Source organism: Phaenicophaeus curvirostris, chromosome 1 (assembly GCF_032191515.1).
Source record: "Phaenicophaeus curvirostris isolate KB17595 chromosome 1, BPBGC_Pcur_1.0, whole genome shotgun sequence".
Classification (NCBI taxonomy): domain Eukaryota; kingdom Metazoa; phylum Chordata; class Aves; order Cuculiformes; family Cuculidae; genus Phaenicophaeus; species Phaenicophaeus curvirostris.
In genome coordinates, this window is record NC_091392.1 from 144,266,736 (window position 1) to 144,285,464 (window position 18,729).

General features: G+C 37.6%; 1 protein-coding gene across 1 annotated transcript in view; it reads left to right on the forward strand.

Moving 5' to 3' along the window:
• NCK2 (NCK adaptor protein 2) overlaps positions 1 to 18,729 on the forward strand; it is an 89,784-nt gene that overhangs the window by 46,357 nt on the left and 24,698 nt on the right. The window contains exon 3 of the mRNA XM_069877171.1: positions 11,488 to 11,729. Coding sequence (XP_069733272.1) covers positions 11,504 to 11,729 — 226 coding nt within the window. The 5' untranslated portion in view covers positions 11,488 to 11,503. The remainder of the gene's footprint in view (positions 1 to 11,487; positions 11,730 to 18,729) is intronic.

Here is an 18,729-nt window from a genome sequence, read left to right on the forward strand (position 1 = left end):
CATTTTCCTACTGTCATGAGGTGGATTGAATGGGGTTTTTTGTAAAGCAATTGATAAATTGCTTTAGACTATAAAGTGAACATTGTCTAGAAAGGGACAATGTGTTCTTTTTTTTCTTTAAACAGCTTTGGTTGGGAATAAATGCATTTTTGAACTGAACAAACATCTCTTCCTCTTTCTAGTTAAAAAGCGAATATATGATTTTTTCTGTTGAGGAACAGAAGGTCAGCAGTTCAATTTTATTTTCAGCATTTTATAGACAGTTTAAAGTGAAATCCCTTGAAAAGTAGGTAGCAGTGTTTCAAGGGATTAGCAATGAAACGTAGCAGTCCACAGTGATTCTGAGCTTTGTCCTTCTGTATGAGATCAAGGTTAAACTTCTTAAGTCTCAGGTCTGTTCTTTGTTTATACAATACGTAAATGTACTAACACTTTCAGTGAAGTATACTTCCTGCAGAACTTTGCAAGTTTGAACTAGGGGAAAAGAAGCAGCAATGGAAGCAAATATTCAAATGCTTTTTTTGACTCTTGAAAGAAATTCAAGGGTGTCTCCTTTATCAAGTTTTATGGTGTTTACCATATCTGGGGTGGCTGGTTGTTTTACTTTCAAGCAAGAAAGAAGGTTTATTGATAGTGAGGATGAATGACGGTACACTTAATTTGTTCTTCCGTGGAGCATGTTTCACCAGTCTATCATGTAGATAATTTTACCTATATGTCCTCTCAGTAATGTCTGTTGGTTTTTTTTCTTTTTTTTTCCTCTCTGATCTTGTGTGCTTTGCTCCCTCCTACCCCCTTTTTTTTGTAAGGGACTGTGGAGAGGTTGGTAGGTGTAGATGGTTTGTAATTTTGTCTTGTCTAGACACCTAATGTATATTATATTCTTCCTGGACCTACCCCTCTCTTCTATCTTCGTGGTTTTTTGTTGTTTTCATGTATTTTCAAATGTATGGGTAAGCTTAAATGTTGTCTGCTGGGAGGAATGGAGAGATAACAGTCCAGAGCTACACCAACAAACATTAAGCTTATCCGTGTCTCTGACTTAGCAGAAACACCCATAAACCAAGGTGGAGATGTGGCCATTAATCATTGCTGTTGTTTTAGAGGTGAGATGAGGTCTCTTTTCCCAAAAGTTTCCTTCAGTGCAGTTGAGCTGTTTATTAGCTGCATGGTGTTTCTGAGGCTGCTTTCAACGCAATTCAGAATAAGGCAAGCTGATGCTCTTTTTTGACCCTCTCATTGAGGGTCTGTATTGATCAAAATGTGAGGCAGCATTTGGGGTTCTGTTTACTCTGCAGTCAAGGAACGTAGGCCAAAGAAGCTGCCTCCTCCCTGTTTGTCTCTTGCTCTTTGCAACTTAAGGGTCTGACAGTTCTCCTCATTGCACAGTCTGAGTTTTATCCTTGTTGTGTAGATGTGGAACACTATTGCTCTTGACAGCAGTGCCTTCAAAGTAAAGCAAGAAGCAGCTTTTTGCCCTAATGTGGAAAAAGTCTCCATGGATAGAGTCATCCGCAGTAGTTGCCCTTGTGTAGGCTGCTGGGCTGCTGACAAAGGCAGAATGAGAACCTGCAGCTGCTGCCAGTGTCTTCCTGAGCGCTGCCTGCTGGTGGAGCTTGCAGCAGCAGATGCAGGAAAAAGGAGGTTGAGGGTAGATGACATGAGCATGTGGAGTTGTGTAAAGGCTGGAGGGAAAGGGTGGTAGGAAGGGATGCTAGTTAGTTATCTGCTGTTGGGAGTTGCTGTATATTCATTCTTCTCCCCCGCCCCCCCTAACAGACTAAACCCAATAATGATAACTTGATAATGCATGCTTCTTGTGTTTTCTGATGAGTATAAAATAAGAGGGCACAAAAAGATGCCATTTTTTCTAGTCTTAGAGATATGGGGGAACACCTTCTTCTAAAAATACCATTTGGGTTATATGGAGTACTATTCAAGTCATCTACCTACAAAAATCCTCAATCTTAGTGTTTTCTGCCTGGCCTCTTTGTCCTGTTTTCTGAATGAAATAAAAGTATCCATTTCTTAAATGCAAACGCACATAAAAGAAGCTGAAATATGTTTGTTTGGGTTTTTTTTAAATCCCTTAAGGTTATCCCTAGCTTAAATTATAAAGCAACTAAGTAAGCAGTACTTCTAAACTTTAACATACTTTAATATAATACCATCTTGTTCCTGTAGAATACCAGCTTTTTGTCCTTTGAAATAGAATTTTAAATTTAATTCTTCTATCAGAAGCTAAAAATGAACGTTACCTACTTTATAATAGGCATGCTGTTCCAGAAAGGGTATAGGAATATAGTTTTCTTTTTATGTAAGACATCAAAAGATTTTTTTAAACTTAGCTTCCCAAAGCAGGGGAGTGCTTGTCACATAAATAGGAAAGATAATATTATGTGTTTTAAAGACTGTCACATTGATTAAGCATTTGTATCTTGAACAGCCCCAGATGAGGAAATTTTGTGGCATAGCAGTATTTTTGATGAAATTAAAAAAAAAAAAATTGGCAAGGTTAGTTTGTTTGAAGGTCACAACATGAAACGTAGTGAACATCATATAAAATTAGGGTGGCATTGCATGAATTAATAGAAGGCCAGAACTCAGATTTGTGTTCTTTTAGTGCTACAGCAGCCTACTTTGTAGCAGTCCTGATGGCTTTCTCTTTCTACCACTACAGGCATAGCAGGCTAAAGTGTCTGCTGCTTTCTCATACAAATGTTAGCGATTTTATTCTTATCTAATAATATTTTCCAGAGTCTTCCTGTTGTGACAGCATTATATCCTCTTCTTACAACTTCATCTTTTTCTGAGACCATATGCCTCTCATTACGAAGCTGTATTAGTCTGAATAATGGGCAGCTGTGACTGTGAGGCGACCTTGGCTTCCAAGAAAGAAGGAAAGATGGGAGCTGGCAGCTGCCGTCAGTGTGTTTGTTGTGCTTGGCAGTCTCTGCTTTTGAGTGCATCCCTGCTGCTCTTGCACGATAGGCACTAGTGCTTTACCTTCCCGCTGGAGTGGGCTTGGAGACCTAGGAAGGGTCTTGTCATTACCTACAGCCATCAGAGATGGTCATTGCCAAGACTGTGGGTTGCAAACAAGATGCGAGTCTCGCTGAGGAGATGCCTGCTAATTACAGCTATTCCTTTCCCTTAAATGGTGGGTTCACATTTTGAAGAATCATTTGAAGCAGTCCCTGCTTATTTCATCTGGGCAGGCTGATTCATGAGATAGGCTTCATGAAATTTGAATGGGTAACTTGTTTGCAAACATCCTTTAATGTGTTATTATATAAACATTTTATAAAGTGAGATTTCTTTTTTGTTCAATGGTAAAATGCTGTACTTAGCAGGAAGGATGTATTTCTGGGTATTTCTAATCTGTATTCTTCCATATTTCTTTGTGTCTTTTTTAAAAGACTTCTAAGCCCTTACAAAACAAAAAACAAGCTTAACTTTGTGCTCTGTTGGAACTACGGAGAAAATCGTTACTGCTAAACTAGTCTTGAGGTTTCCTGTTTGCAGTTGTGTAACACAAGGTACAAGGTGCAGGAGTGTAGCTGCAGTTGTATTAGAGATGGGGATATCAGATATGTCATGGGGCAGAGAGAAGCAAACGTTGCTTAGAAGTTGTCAGAGGCATCCGGTTGAAGAAACAAAACTCCAAACCTTGTAGTGTTGTGCCATGTAACAATGGCAGGTGATACAGAGAGGAAGAGGGTTTAAGGCGTGTGTGGGCAGGCTGTTGTGTGGCATCAAGATGAAGTTATTTAGCGAGTGCAGTTCTAAATTACTGGTTAATTAAGACTAATCCTTCACTTTTTTTGAAGATACACAGCCTGATTATACTTTAACAAGGAGTATTGTCCAAAAAAATCAGACTTGCCATGGCAGGGCAGTCCTGCTTGTGGCTGCAGCACCTCCAATAAACAGTGATGTACTCCACTAGGCTGTATTGCCCTTACTGTTTTTCTATAGTTATTGGGGGGTTTCCCCCTAAGGTTCTCATAAGGAAACAGAGTACTTTTGCACCTAAGAACAAATATCTTGGGAGCTGCTGGAAAGGCTGATGGTGCCTGCCTTTGAAATCACAACTGTAGCTGGACCTCCCTGGCCGCTGGCTGTCATCTGTCCAGCGTAGGCTGTGGTCCTTGGGTTGGTGGGTGGATGGGTGGATAGACCTAAACAAGGAGCTCATATGACGTGAAAAATGTGCTGGAAATATAGTTTGTTCATCCCTATCTTCCTTAAAACCCTTTTAATAAGCAGTAATTGCACATCCATGATTTGCTGGGGCTTTTTAGGGTTTTTTTTTTGATTCTTTGTCTCTTTCCTTCATTTTTCTTTAGGATTATCAAACACCCCCAATTTATGCTTTCTAATTAATGGCACAGTTGTAATTCTTCAGAACTTCTTAATTGCTCCAGGTTTTCTTCAGTGTTGACGCTGAAACTATAAAAGCTTTGTGGATGGTTCTGCTGTCTTGAGGGGCATTTGAAGGTTAAAAATATTTAATATTTCTTATACTTATTGCCTACTTGATGACAGAGAAGAAAACGGTTGTCACTGCAAAATAAGCTCATTAGGTAGAAATAAGTATTAAACATTTTTTTCTTATGTCATATGCAGGAAACAATGTTCTGTCTAATTCTGTACTTATTCTGTTGCTAATATTTAATTGATTCCAGATGCAGTTTAATAACTTTTTATAGTGCTTAATGAGCTGAACTGCACTTCTTTTTATGCCTTAATTTTGGATATCCTGATTTGAGGTTCTTGCTATCAGTTTTTCCTTTTCAAAGAAAGGACCAGGGAGAGAGGACACAGAAAACCTCTAGAGCTTTATATGTCACTTTTAAACAGGACATTCTTTTAACCATCTAGTACTTTTTTCATAGACGCATTGTGAGAGTAGGTTGGGAAATGTAATAAAACATTCTTTATTTGTAGTGGATCAATTTCTTTACATCTTTGTTCATGTTTATTCTTTCCAGCTTCTGCTCTTCCTTGCTTTCAGCTTTGGAAAACTGACCCTCCTAAAGTACCAACAGTGGGTTTTATTGATTGTGACTGTCTCTTCAGTTTGCACATCAAAGTAAATTAGACATAATCACTTGCATTTACTCAGCTATCACTTTTAGTTAAGTAGTCAGTGCATCCTAATGAGACCCAATGGTGAAATACCCCAAATTAATTGTGAAGCTTGTTTTAAAACAGTTAGCAATTTTAGGCAGCCCAGGTATGCGGGGTGGTTTTCTACTCAGGTGTCAGTTTGACACTGCATAGTCAGATGATGAATGGTCACTACGGCTATTTAGTTAGCTTTCTTTAAAAGAGGAGGAGAGTATTCTTACAATAATTTTTGGTGCAGTGACCTCTTTCCAAAGAAATTTGTCCCTTGAGGTGCGTTGACACACATTATATGCAGTACTGAAGTGTAAGGCTGCAGAAACAGTTAGACAAGTTGGCCTTGATGTGATATGATCCATCTCCATTTGTCTCAGCACCAGCAAATAGCTCATGTAATAAAGTATAGAAAGGGGTTTACTGGTTTTAAGAAAAGACAGTGCTTTGCCATAATTTGTGTCAGGTTGTTTATGTTTACTCTTTTAATGTCTCTGAATTTGAGATTTTCTTGTATTACCCGTTAGAAATATTTTGCTTGGTTTTGGTTAACTTTGACCTTTGCCAAAAGGAGATGATATTCTCCTGTTTTTTCAAACATACATACGTACTTTAAATGTCAGAAATTCTCTGTTCTGCTGGAAATAGCTAAAAGTGTGTTCAAAAGGTATATTCATTTTCACAAGCTTTCATTTGAACTCACATTTCTGTTCTTTTTAATGCTTTCTGAGGCCCGTCTTCAAGTTTGGTGCCTTACTGTTCCTCAAGATCCAGGTGAAACAATCTCAAATGGAGAGATGCACTTTCTCAAAATCTTTCCGTGTGTCACATATATTCATCCATTGCTGATTTTTGTAAAAATCAACTAACCACACACCCATACATGCAAGAAAGAAAACAACTGTAAGTGAAAACAAAAACTTTAAACATCCTGAGGCAGTGAGCAGGCTAACCAGAGATTACATCTTCATAAATAAGAAAGCTTCAGACGTAGAATGTACTTCAGATGATGTGATCTATTACAAATTATCTCATTAGTTATAGAATACAGTAAGCACGTCCTCTTACGACAAAAGAGGTCTTTATAGGAAGAGTTGTTGTGAGGGTTTTTTTTCTGTTTTCCATAGCTACATTACTTTTGAGGACCAAACACTGCTGATTTGCTGTATTTTACAAAAGATTATCCACATGGACATCAGATAGATAGCCCATCAGTGACATATGCTGCAGGGTTCAAAACCCATTTTAATTTTCAGAGTTTGGAGGCAGGAGAAGGGGAGGTTCCGCAGTATTCAAATTTTTGAGGAAACCAGGATATGTCATTGGTTGCCTTTTCATTCTCCCAAGACAATTAACTAAATACTGTATAGTAATTACATCTTATGTAATGCAATATAGCAATTATGTGTTTGATGCACATTGAGTGTCATGTGAAATCCTCCATGTCAATTTAGTACCTTTCTTTCAGTGTGTCATAGACATGCAATTCCAGAACAGTCTCTTATATTAGTTGTCACTTCCTATTAATAGAATTTGGTAAGGGATGAAATTTCAAGCATTACTGTCAGTCATTTTTCAGCCTTTTTTTTCCCAAAATAAATTGTGAGGGGTGAAGAGCTGCTGCTGCTTTTCTTTTAAGCTTAGCCATACCTCCTGTTTGTACTACCCTAATAAAATATTTCCTCCTGAAAGCAAGAAGAAATGCTGTTTTTTTGCTTATTGGGTCAAGGTGTTAAACTAATGGGAGTGTTAACTCATGTCAGTCTATAGGAGAAGATTCCAGTTCAGATGGGATCCTTTCTTATTTATCATTGTGGGAGAAACACGGAGGGGAGGGGGGCAGAAATAAACTGGGCCTGATAAAATGAAATTTGTGTATCAGAGCAAATATTTCACGTGAAAAATCACTATCAGGTTTACAAGCTTGTGGGAGCAAATTCTCTTATGTTCTACTACGTTTAGGTTTCCATAATCTCAAACAAGTTTTGCATGGTTCAGTTTTAGCCATTGGATAGGTCGTTAGTTGTCTTTGGGTTCTTTCTGCCAGTAGTTTATTGGATTTAACCTTTTCCTTTTGTACTTACTTCTCATGAAGTCTATACAGGAGCACTGGATACTCCACTGATGACTGCTTTTGTTCTGCCTTAGGGTGAGCTAATATTCCTCACCTGTCTGAGCAGGCTTTCAGTATTACCTTCTTATTACTGACTTTACTTTGGCTGGGGTTTTTTGTGCGCTACCTTCCAAGCATGGCAGATTTTTCATTTTTTCTCTCTCTCCCTTAAGCATATGTTTTGTATTGGAACGTTTTCACGTGTGCTTCTGCTGTAGGGCAGCTGCCACTGAAGACAGGACTTCTCTCTTACAAAACCTAAGTTGGAAAGAAGAAACAAAGTGGCTGAAAATACCTGAGCTCAGTCTAAATTAGTTAGTTGTAACATTTCAGCAAATACAATATTGGTAAAATAAATTAGTTTACTACCACTGCTAGCAGTGAAGGAAATACTGGCTTAAAAGGGGTTGCAATTGTACATTAGTCACACGTAAGAATTACTTTTTGAAGGACTGGGTTATGGAGTTTTGTTTATTTGCTTGTTTAGTATTATGTGTTTGTTTTGGTTTTGATTTAAAAACAGCAGTAGGAAGTAGAATTGCCATGAAAATAAAGCAAATGACCACTTGATACAGTGAAAAAAAAAACAAGGCCATACATACATTTTTTTAAAGTGAAACAGGATTGTACTGAGAAATAGCTATGTTGCGTTTCATAATTTTACAGTTCCTTGCATAGATACTTCAAAGCTTTTCACTGGTGATTTTTAAAGTGGAGGGTGTTGTTTTATTGAGTATGAGGAGGAGACAATTTCAGTGCTAAGGCTTTTGAGCTTTTTGAGAAGGTACTTTCGAGAAGGTTGTACACGCTTGGCAGTAATGAATTTAAATTTTCTTGATGTGAAAGAGTCTCGTGCTAGCATTAGAATCTATGAGGACTCTGGTATTTTTTGTTGTGCAGTCTATGATCAGTGTACTAAAGAAATTTAATGTTTTGAGTGCATGTGAAGTTTTTATGGGGCACTCAGATGCTTTAGGAGGTTGTGTTATTGTTTTTTCCTTATGTCTTTCCCAAAATTTAGTTTGCTTCTAATCTTTTGTTTGGCACATAGCTGTGTTGCAGAAGCATTTCAAAACTTAATTCTATAGCCACCCTTCTAGGGAACAAATGTATCCTTATTCATATACAAGGAAACTGTAGCTCTGCAAATGTCACAGGAAGAACTTTATTGTCCTTGATTGAGCCAGTCTATGATGTAACCAGAAGAAAGTAATTTTAAGAATTTTAATATTGGTTCCTCACATTTTTTTAAAAAAACAAACGAGCTCCCTTCCTCCCCCCCACCCCCCCCCCCAAAAAAAAAACCCAACAAATACCCCAAAACCAACACAACAAGATTCCTCTAGAGCTTTAAATGGACAAGTGTTTAGCTGCAATTATAGGACACATTTTGACTCATTATAATTCCTGGCCCCACTTAGGAGGACAGGAGGGCCTGTGCCATTAAAGATTCAGCAAAACTTGGACTAGCTTGGGTTCTATGTGAAGGTGCCGCTTGAGAAACTTGACTTCCCTTAACTTCTGCCAAAATTGCATCACAAAAGGGGTCTGTTGGTGAAATGACATTGTTTCTCAGGCAGAGTAACTGGAAGTGTGGAAATAGGGGGGTCTTGGGTCTCCCCTTCTTTAGTAAATTTTGGAAGACTGAAGTTAATGTTTTCAGCCCTGACATTTGTACTTTTCTTGTGCTCCTGTCCTTGCTCCAAACCCTGGGGAAACACTTGGTTATTCTTTATAACAAAGGCCAATTCAATTTTTTTTTAGCTTCAGAGGGATAGAAGGAGTTTAATAGTTTTCCATCAGTCCCTAGTCGAATATTATGCCTACTGTATATTTTTTTTATTAGTAATATACTGTAATATTGACAGATATTTTTAACTTGCCTGTGTTGTGAAAATAACATTTTTAGAAGTGGAGCCTCTGTGGTGACAACATCAGCCAACTGCATTGATGGTGTCCTATTTCATCATGCTCTGTGTTCCCAGAAATAGTAGGAATTGACTATTTTACAATTGCTGAGATAAAATAAACCAGTCTAAATTGGAGAGAGAGATTATATTGACAACACCAACCCCTAGAACATGCTTGATTGCAGTCCCCCTGTGGCTACATCAGTTTATCGACCTGTAGGCTATCTGTCCATTTTATGTGAGTCAGAAACCAAGGCAGTTTACTGGAGGCTGCAGTTCAAAGCTCAGACTGTCCTATGTCATTGTCAGTGTCAGAAAGGATTATTATTTTAGGGAAGAAAAAATTGTTGAAACATGTAGTGACTTATTTCCTGTAAAATCATCAATTCCACCTTCATAAGTCACAGTCTGTTTGAACTTTAACAGTTGTATTTCTTCAGATTTGTTCAAAACATTGTAGGGTTTTTTTTAAGTTCATCTTGGAGCTCTCAGCCATGCGAGGATGCATTTGAATAATGTTTTAATTGTTGTGTGTTCCTTTGTGTTTTCTAACTGGAAAATGAGAACTTGAACCTGTTGATTTCAGATTCAGATTTTCAAAAATCTCATCTGGCCTTGGCTATTGTAGGTGTCCATGAGAGGTGACACTGGTGCTTTCCACAGCTTTGCTGTCAAATAGTTTAGCAGCCGTAGCTCAACTCTGTATGGTGCTCTCCTGGAAAGAAAAATGATAATGAGAGTAAGCTTTGAATTTTACTAGAGTCCAGTATTCTGTCTTCTGATTATATGTTAACGTTAAATAAAGAAAACACTTTTTTCTTTCTAAGAGCATACTGCTGGGCTGTCTAGCATGTAGTTTTTACAGCTTTTTACTGTAGCTGAAGGGAGGAAGTGTGAGTGTGTGTCTTTACAGAATGCAGAAGGAACCCTTTCTGAATGTAGGTGACAAAACTTCCATGCTGAACAGAATTTCTGAATGATGTTTGGATTTTTTTTTCTAATGATCTCTCTGTCATGTAACGATTAGGTATCAGAGCTCATAGGGCTGTGCACTGCTTGGAACCAGACAACAGAGTCAAATCATGTCAAAAAGATCATTGGACATTAGTAGTTGGAAGTACTCTGTGACCTGTTTCTACTCATCTGTACTTTAAAGGAAATCAACAGCTTTTACTTTAAAAAAAATTTAAAAGCTACATCAGTTTTCAAATATATTCTTACCTCCCACTCTCTCTCATCCTCCTCCCAATTCCCTCCTCAACAAAAACTCCCATCAGTGAGTAGAAAATTTTAAGTAATTTCTCAGAAATTTCTACAAACAACTTAGAGGGTAAAATCAATGTAATTTGGTTGACATTATAATATGTTTGAATGTCACTGGTACTAGCACGGGACTCTTCCTTGCATGCTATTGTGCTCCCTCACGTTGCTCCTGGTAATTAATGGAATGCGTAGGAAAATGTGGAGGCATGTAGCTGTCTTTATGCAGCTGACAAATTGCTTTGGAAAAGATTGTCCTTGTTACAGGTGAGTTTAAAAAAAGACAACTCAGTCTTAACAGAGCTCTGGATAAGTTTCAGGTAGGGAAGAAATGAAATGCTATCAAGGGAAGCGCAGCGGGTACAATTCTCCACTCTGCTGACTTGTGCCCAGCGCAGAACTGTAGTGAGCCTATATTTTCCTTGGAGCAAAGAGGGAATGAAGGCTTCTCCTAAAATGCAATTTTGTGCTCCCTGCACAAAACCTTGTGAACAAAGGCTTACTAAAGACAACACCCTCTTCTTGATGGCACATTTCACTGCAGTTAACATTACTTCTTCAAGTACTTTTAACTTCCTGCTAGAAAAAAGATGGGTAACTTTGCTTGAGCACAGAAAACTTCTAAATAATATGTTAATATGAAGACGAGGAACTAGGGCACAAGGAAAATCTATTTTTTGAATGCTGCTAGGTTTTTCTTAGATCAGAACTTTGAATGCCAGGTGTTGGTTAGTTTTATAACGCTGTATGCAAAAAACAAGTAAGGTTTATAAAGTAAACTTTATTAATGTATATCCAAGTAATATTTTGTATACGTTCAGAGGAAGTGAATGTAATACACTATGAGAAGAATTTACTGTCAAGGTATTGTCATTTTTTAGTGGCAGAAAAAGCAAAAAAGGTCGATATGACTTCCCATATTTTTGAAAGAGGAGCTCCAATCAATGTGTTTTTTCTCTGTATGGCTTCCTCATTTTTCCCTACCTTTTCCTTGCCTATTTCAGGAGAACTTGAAGAAAAAATTGAGTAAGGATTACATGATATAATTTACTGATGAGCATGCTTAATGTTTTGTTGCAGAAGGACTCCATGAAAGATGACAGAAGAAGTTATTGTTATTGCGAAGTGGGATTATACTGCACAGCAGGACCAAGAACTTGACATCAAGAAAAATGAGCGTCTTTGGCTATTAGATGATTCCAAGACATGGTGGAGGGTAAGAAATGCGGCCAACAAAACGGGATATGTGCCATCAAATTATGTGGAGCGAAAAAACAGCTTGAAGAAAGGTTCTCTCGTTAAAAATCTAAAAGACACATTGGGTAAGTCCTTTTGTATTTTGGAAAAAGTTTTTTAGACTTTATGGGTTTCAGGTTGGGAATGTAATGTGCATATAAATATTTTGTAACATGCTTGTTAGGATTTTCTTAATCCTTAGTTTGTGACATGGTAGATGACTGAGGGAGGCTGGGGAGAGAGAGTGGGAATGGGGAGAGAATCATGTTGGAAAATCTGTAACAGGTTTTCTCGCATCACATCCAAGAGAATGAGATGATATTTTTGTTCAAGTTTGTCAGAGGTTGTGTATTTTCAGAGGCTGAAGTACTGTGTTTTCATTGAGATAACTGCTGATTCTCTCCTCTAGTGCCAGATTGTTCACCACAGCTGTCATAGCAAAGCTAAATCACTTTATGAATGGGATTATATAATGTGGCTATGTGCAATGTCAGGGTTTAATTTCTGTGGTCCAAGATATTCCTTCTTCTTCCGAGTCCTTAATATGTACTCTGTTTTGTACTTGTGTATGAATTCTTCACACCAGTGTATCGTGTATAAAACGTTATACCTTTGAAAAATTTTGAGTGTGTTTTGAAGAAATGTATTTGAAAGTTAGGTTAAATGAAATTTTTTCATCATTTTGCTGTGTTTTTTAATGGGTGATTAAATTACTAAAAAATAAAGGGCTTTGCGTATGGCTAGAAGAGCTTAAGCAGCAATATGTGATCATTTTACATATAGAGGCCAAAAACACCATTGTAGTAGTATTTTGGGATGTAATGAATAAAACAGAAACAAATACAGACCTGGAGGCATACTGACATTATTTTTAGCTTATGTTTTGGTCTTTGCTTGTGTTTTGTAAAGTCTTAGGTTTGGAAAACTTACTCTGTTGCAGTTTGCTGTAGAAAAATACTGACTCTTCAACAGAAATATTAGAATTTGGGAGTTGACTTGTTAGAAAGCAAAAAGGTTTACTTAAAAAGTAACATGGCATTAGCTCGTGTTATTGCAGGTGTCCTTTGCTTGTGTTGTGTCTAACAGGTTAGATTTCTTGGTCACTTCTTTTTTACTGTGGCCTCCATTGCTAAGCTGCCATAAAGCACACAGGACTACAGGGCTGGTGACAGGCAAAAAAAGGTTATCACAAGATTTGCTAGCGTAGTATTTTAAACCACGGGTCTTTCTGCAGATACTCTTTGAATATACTGATTACGGTGAAGCTGGTGTTGATTATGCCTTTTCAAAGAATTTTTTAAGGAGAAAGCTCCAACATAAATTAAGTAGTTAAAATCCAGATCCCAGTTGTGGCTCTAAGCTCCTTTTATGTGTATTTCTGTCATTTAAAAGGTATGAGGTTTCTTTGTGTAAAAGCTACTTTATGAAAGGATTGCATCTAACTGATAACATATTGAATGTTGGTGTGAAATGTGGACGGTATTTACTTGATGTAAAATAAACACATTTTTATTTATATCAGATAGGAGTGTGTTTAAGTGAACAGAAACATGTCAGCATATGTGCAGGTTTACCTCCTTGATCTCAACAAAGCTGCATGCTGTAGGGTGCTTCACTTCGCTATGGTGGCAACGGGTGTGAGAACAAAGCCTGGTGGTTTTATGACTGAACCATCTTCCAAACCTCAGCCCTTTGCACACGCGTACACAGTTTTTTAAGTTCTGAAGGACTGTTATTACGATCTACTGATTCCCTTATACCTTTTCTAGTAGTTTTCTCTGTGCTTTGTTTGGTCATCTGAGGTAGAAAATGCCATGTGGTGGATTCTGGCTGTTTCTTTTGCAGTGGCCAAAAGTACCTGCAGAGCATACAGAGTGCAAAACATCTCTCATGCTCTTTTATGCTCATACATCCGGTGACAGTAAGAAACTGCCTAAGACATAGCTAACCCACAAATTGGCTCAGAATATTCTTGATATCCTCCCCAAAATGTTGGGGCCTAAGAGAATTCTTTGTTGTTCAAGGGCTGTGAAATGCTTAGCATAATGAAACTTATGCCTCTGCTGTACATGACCTACCTGTACAATTTTCTTTTTACTTTTCCTGAGTTCAGAGTCCTCAACTGAATTATCTTTAAGGCTTGCTTATCTTGCTCTATAGTAATTTCCCATTAAGAACAACGAGAGCGTGTGTCCTTCCTTAGAGGATGTTTTGTTTTGAGTGGCCATCAAGAACACACCTCCTTTTATTTTTTTAGGGGTTTTTTTTGTTATTTTTAAGCAGAGGCTTGCAAATTGCAAGGCTAATGCTTGATCTAGTGAAACAGTTTTTGAAAGTCTTGCTGTGCCCAGTGAAACAAGTTCTTACCTTCACTTTATAGAAAGCTGTCTGATATCAAACATGCCTCTCCTAAGAACACAAGGACACGCGTATTAAAATGCCCGCCAATCTAGCACAGATGGGAATGGTGGTCATGAGTATTAGTCCTTAAGCCAAATCTGTTTCCAACTTTGATCTTGAAACTATTACAACAATATGAGGTATTGAACAAAAAAGGAAAAAATAGAAAAAAAGTCATTTAATAATCAGTCAATAATTATCACATTGTGATATCTCATGAGAGAAACAGCAGGCTCTTAGCTGCTTCCAGTGACAAGGCTAGTAGTCTTTAAACAGATGGACCCTCTGATGTACCCAGACCTGCCTTTCACACTTAGAGCGCTCCAGAAAACAGTTGCTGCAACAGAGATGCACTTTTTCCTATCTCTTCCTTAATCAATTACATTTCCTTGTGTTCAAACATATTTCATCTGAAAGCATTGTTATCGCACAAATGATGTAGTGTATTGTCTATGTGATTGCCCATAGCTATCTGCCACTCTTGTGCTTATCCACAGTAATTACCGGTGGTTGATTCATAGTCACTTCCAGATATTCAATAAATATGAAATGTGCCAGCCATAGTTCAAATTGTGGCAGACCTCATAAAAGCTATTACTATTTAATTAATAGTCCTTGTAGTTGATTGTTGAAGATGCATCATCTAAAGAGTTCTTAATCCATGCAGTCTGTATTGTAATGGAAGCTTATGGCACAAGTTCATACATCAGTGTCTTATACATAAAAAGCAAAATATTCCACAAAAGTTTCCTGACTTTATGAAGTTGCTTTTATCAGGAATACTTTTAATCTCATCAGAGGATGAAGTCATGCCTGTTTGATGCTGAAAACTGATTTTCAGAGAGCTCTGTTGACTGTCGTTAATTGAATCTCGGCCCTTGAATACTTTAATAATAACATCCCATCAGCTTTACTGTTGTTTGGCTTGGGGTTGGTGGAAGGTTAATGGGCAAGTGGATACCTAGAACACGCAGCTTGATGGTTTAAAACATCAGCTCATTTTCAGCAGTGTCTTAAGGCTTCTGTAATTTCCATTGGTTTTCATCATTTTTGAAGAGCATCAGCAAATGGAAGTGTGTTCAGAGCCAGCTCTTCTAAATGTGTCGGGTGCATATTAAATGCTGATTAACACTTGTTTAGCATATGTTCAATACATCAGTAACTTGTGGACTGAAAAGCAGTTTGCCTCAAACCTCAGATGACCACCAGTAATTTCTGAAACAATACTTTTCATTCATCCTACATCTTTTTACAAAGCAAAAGCCTTTTCTGCACCATTCACTTTGTCTTTCCCATTCTAAAGGCATATTCTGTTATACCGTGTCTTCTTTTATTCCTGCCATTGGAATTTTTGTGGAGCTTTCAACTCTCCTTGAGTGGCATGAAGACATTTCAAGACTTGTAACTTTTCTGTTGGTGGCTGTCTGTTTTTATAATTTTTCTATTTGATATACATTACTTCTGTGTTCCTCAGTCTCCTTCTTGAATGAATTGTAACGGATACATAGCACAACGCCCTGGTTTTAATTATGGAAATGTAGCATATAGGCCACCTATTAAGTATTTTAAATGATTCATCTTCTCATTCCTTTTTTTTGTCTGAACTGAGTGATACTGTAGTAAAAACTTAATGGCAATTTAGCCATTTGAAATGACTGTCTTCTGTTTGCTCATATTGAGTGAAATCTGGTAATTATTACTGTTCTTAAGGCAAAAGCCAGCTTCCAGGCCTGTGATTACAATTTCATCTTCGTTCATTATAATGAATTTTTAAATAGTTTCTTTGTACAGTATTTCTTTTGTGGGAAGGGTATATTTTTATATGTTACGATTAAGTCTTGCTAAGCGAGAGACCTCCAGCATGCATTTTCCAGACTCTAATTATCTGTAATATAATTCTTCCCATGCGCTGGGGGTGGGAAGGAATTCCCGTACCGGTTTGGATGGAGCAGTGTTTGCCAGCACCATCCCCAGAGTCGCCTCTGAGCGTGGCTCCACGGGTTTCCCCTTCTCTGTTTGCTGGCTCATCTCTGTCTTGCCAAACAGAAACCTTATCTGAAGGAAGCAAAAATAATTAAGAAGTCAGTTGTTTGCAGAAGCCAAAAAAAAACCTTACGCATATTTTCCATCCTTTCGTAAGTCATTTTCCTGGCAACCACACAGCTCCCCAGGCAGCAGCATGTCATGGGTGACTGCTGCATGTGGTCCAGCAGCAGGGTGCCATTTTCATGGGAATCCATGGTTTTCTGAGCATTACTGCTTTAGCTGCACAACCAGCACTGCATAAGAAGGATCTCTTAGAGGTATCTGGTCTTGCTCCCTTTAGTGAATACAACCGCATAAGAAACCTTGAAGACATTTGCATTTGGTTCTTGGTGTAGGTTTTTGAACAGATGCCCAGCAAAAGAAAGCAAGTTTATTAAAAGGCATTGAAAGGGCGATTTGGCACCACGAACAAAGGAGATGTGTTTGCAAAATGCGTAGGAACAATAGAAACACTAGAGGTGAGTGTTGGCAGTGATGGCAAATAACAGTAATCTCGATAACATCTCACAGGGATGCTTAAATTGCATGAGAGACTCTCCACGTTTCTCATTTATTAGGCTTCTGTAAGTCAGCAAAATATTTCAGTAACTTTCTAGTTTTAATTCAGTGTGCTGGATTTTTATGTGGAAAGTAAGAATTGCCAAATGAGATGTATCGAAACCAGTCCTTATGTGTATCAGTGTTCCTGGTACGTTATTTCAGAAGTGTTGTGAACACTTTTGTTCACTTTGAACAGTTTTGTCAGCCTCCACGGTGTCTACCTGGGTCACCCTGCTGATCTCTGCAGCAGTTCCCAACTGCTTGTATTTACTGTTGCTTCCAGGAATCAGCACTGTTATACCTCTCACCTTTTTTTTGTTCGTTTGTCGCGTTGTTTGTTTATTATTTATTTATATAAAAATGTTTTTTATACATTTATAACTTCACGTTTTCCCATTTGAGAGCTACTTAATATCACTTTCACTGTACCTCTCTGTGAATTGCTTGGGAAGTTAGCTCTTTTTTTCTTTGGACAGCTGGTGCTTAGTAACAAGCAGAAGTGTGAAACAGGTCATTTTTTAACGCAGTATTTTCTTTAACACTGGAAATTTCTGTTGGTTAGGAGGCTCAGTGTACTTCATTTTTAGATACAAATATTTCAGCTCATACTTAAGCTGCTAGTATCGTAGTTCTGCATAACATGGCTATGAAATCTCATTCTCCAAATAAGTCATCAACCTTTAACTTCTATTGTGTGTGGATTAGTGGTCTTTATTTTTTTATTTTGGTTTTGAGGTTTTTTTTCTTTTTGGAAATTACTTAATGGCCCAATTTTGATACTTCTGTCATGGTACATCTAGTAAATTTAGTTGTATGAAGTGATATTTTAACATACATCAGAACACTTGTAAATTTTGAGTACCACAAATTGATTACTACTTGGGTCTTTCATTGGTGAAAGTTATGTGACTCTAATCGTTGTGGGTTTTAACTGAACTTTTTCCACTTCTTCAGCACTTGTTTTGAAAAATATAATCATGAGAAACATACACAGTATTTCTGGCACGGTAGTTCCTATAAATTGAGTCTTCCATACCCTTTGCTTGATGAATTTGTGTTTGTTTATCAACAAACTGCCTTAGCCATATTAGCTGCAAGATCACAGAAAACACATTATATCTGTAATATGACCGAGTACTAGTTTGAAAATACATCCATTAGGTCTTAATTAGTTGCTTTCATATTTAGCATTTTCTGGATACTATGTGGGTGCAAAATTTACTACAGAATGAAAGAATGATGGAAATAAGAATGAATGTGGTATCGTAATAAGTACGTTGTTGTGTAGCAGATCTCATGCCTTGTAGAGCTCATGTTAATAAAAACAGAGCTGCTTTGTAAGACAAACAGAAGTTATTTTAGTCTCTTCAGAACTTCAAGTTCCTGATGGTGTTGGATTTTTTTGTCACAGTCATGTAAGAAATTATCATCTTTCCTCTGAAGAGTAGGCGTTTAATAAATTTGATTTAAAAAAATAAGTAACCAACCAACCTTCAGAACTTTCTACAGCATGTTGTGTCAAATTATTTATCATATGTAAAGATTTCTAAGATGGAATGATATGAAGTCTTTCGTTTAGCCAAACATCTCTAGTTAAAATTGGCAGTAATATCCCCTTGTAGGAATTCAACACAAATAAAAATGTTTTTTTCCTATGTCACTTCGTGTTGCTTTGAAGCTTTCTAGCTTGTCAGAAAATGTAGACATGACAGCAGTGGCACGTCTGTCGTGTCTCTTGGAGGGCTGAATGAGGGTAACACTTTTAAGCAGTTACTATGCAGGAATTTAAGCTCATCTTTACAGGGAGGAAGTAGTCAAAAAATTTTATATGCAGTACGGATTCTTGCTCAATTTCCTAGAATCTGTGTGTTAAAAAAGCTTATTCTGTGGTTCAGCAAAAGCACTTTTGCTGCTGCACTCTGTCCTGCTTTTTAGTTGATTGCTCAAAGTAAGCATGTTTGATGGGACAGGGTGGAACGTGGAGACTCCACCAGCGATGAAGTTGAGGAAGATGGTTTTGTGGTAGGGAAGAAGCTGATGGGATCTGTTTAGGTGTGGTGTCTTTGATGGTTTAAGGAAAAAAAAAGCTGTAACAATTGT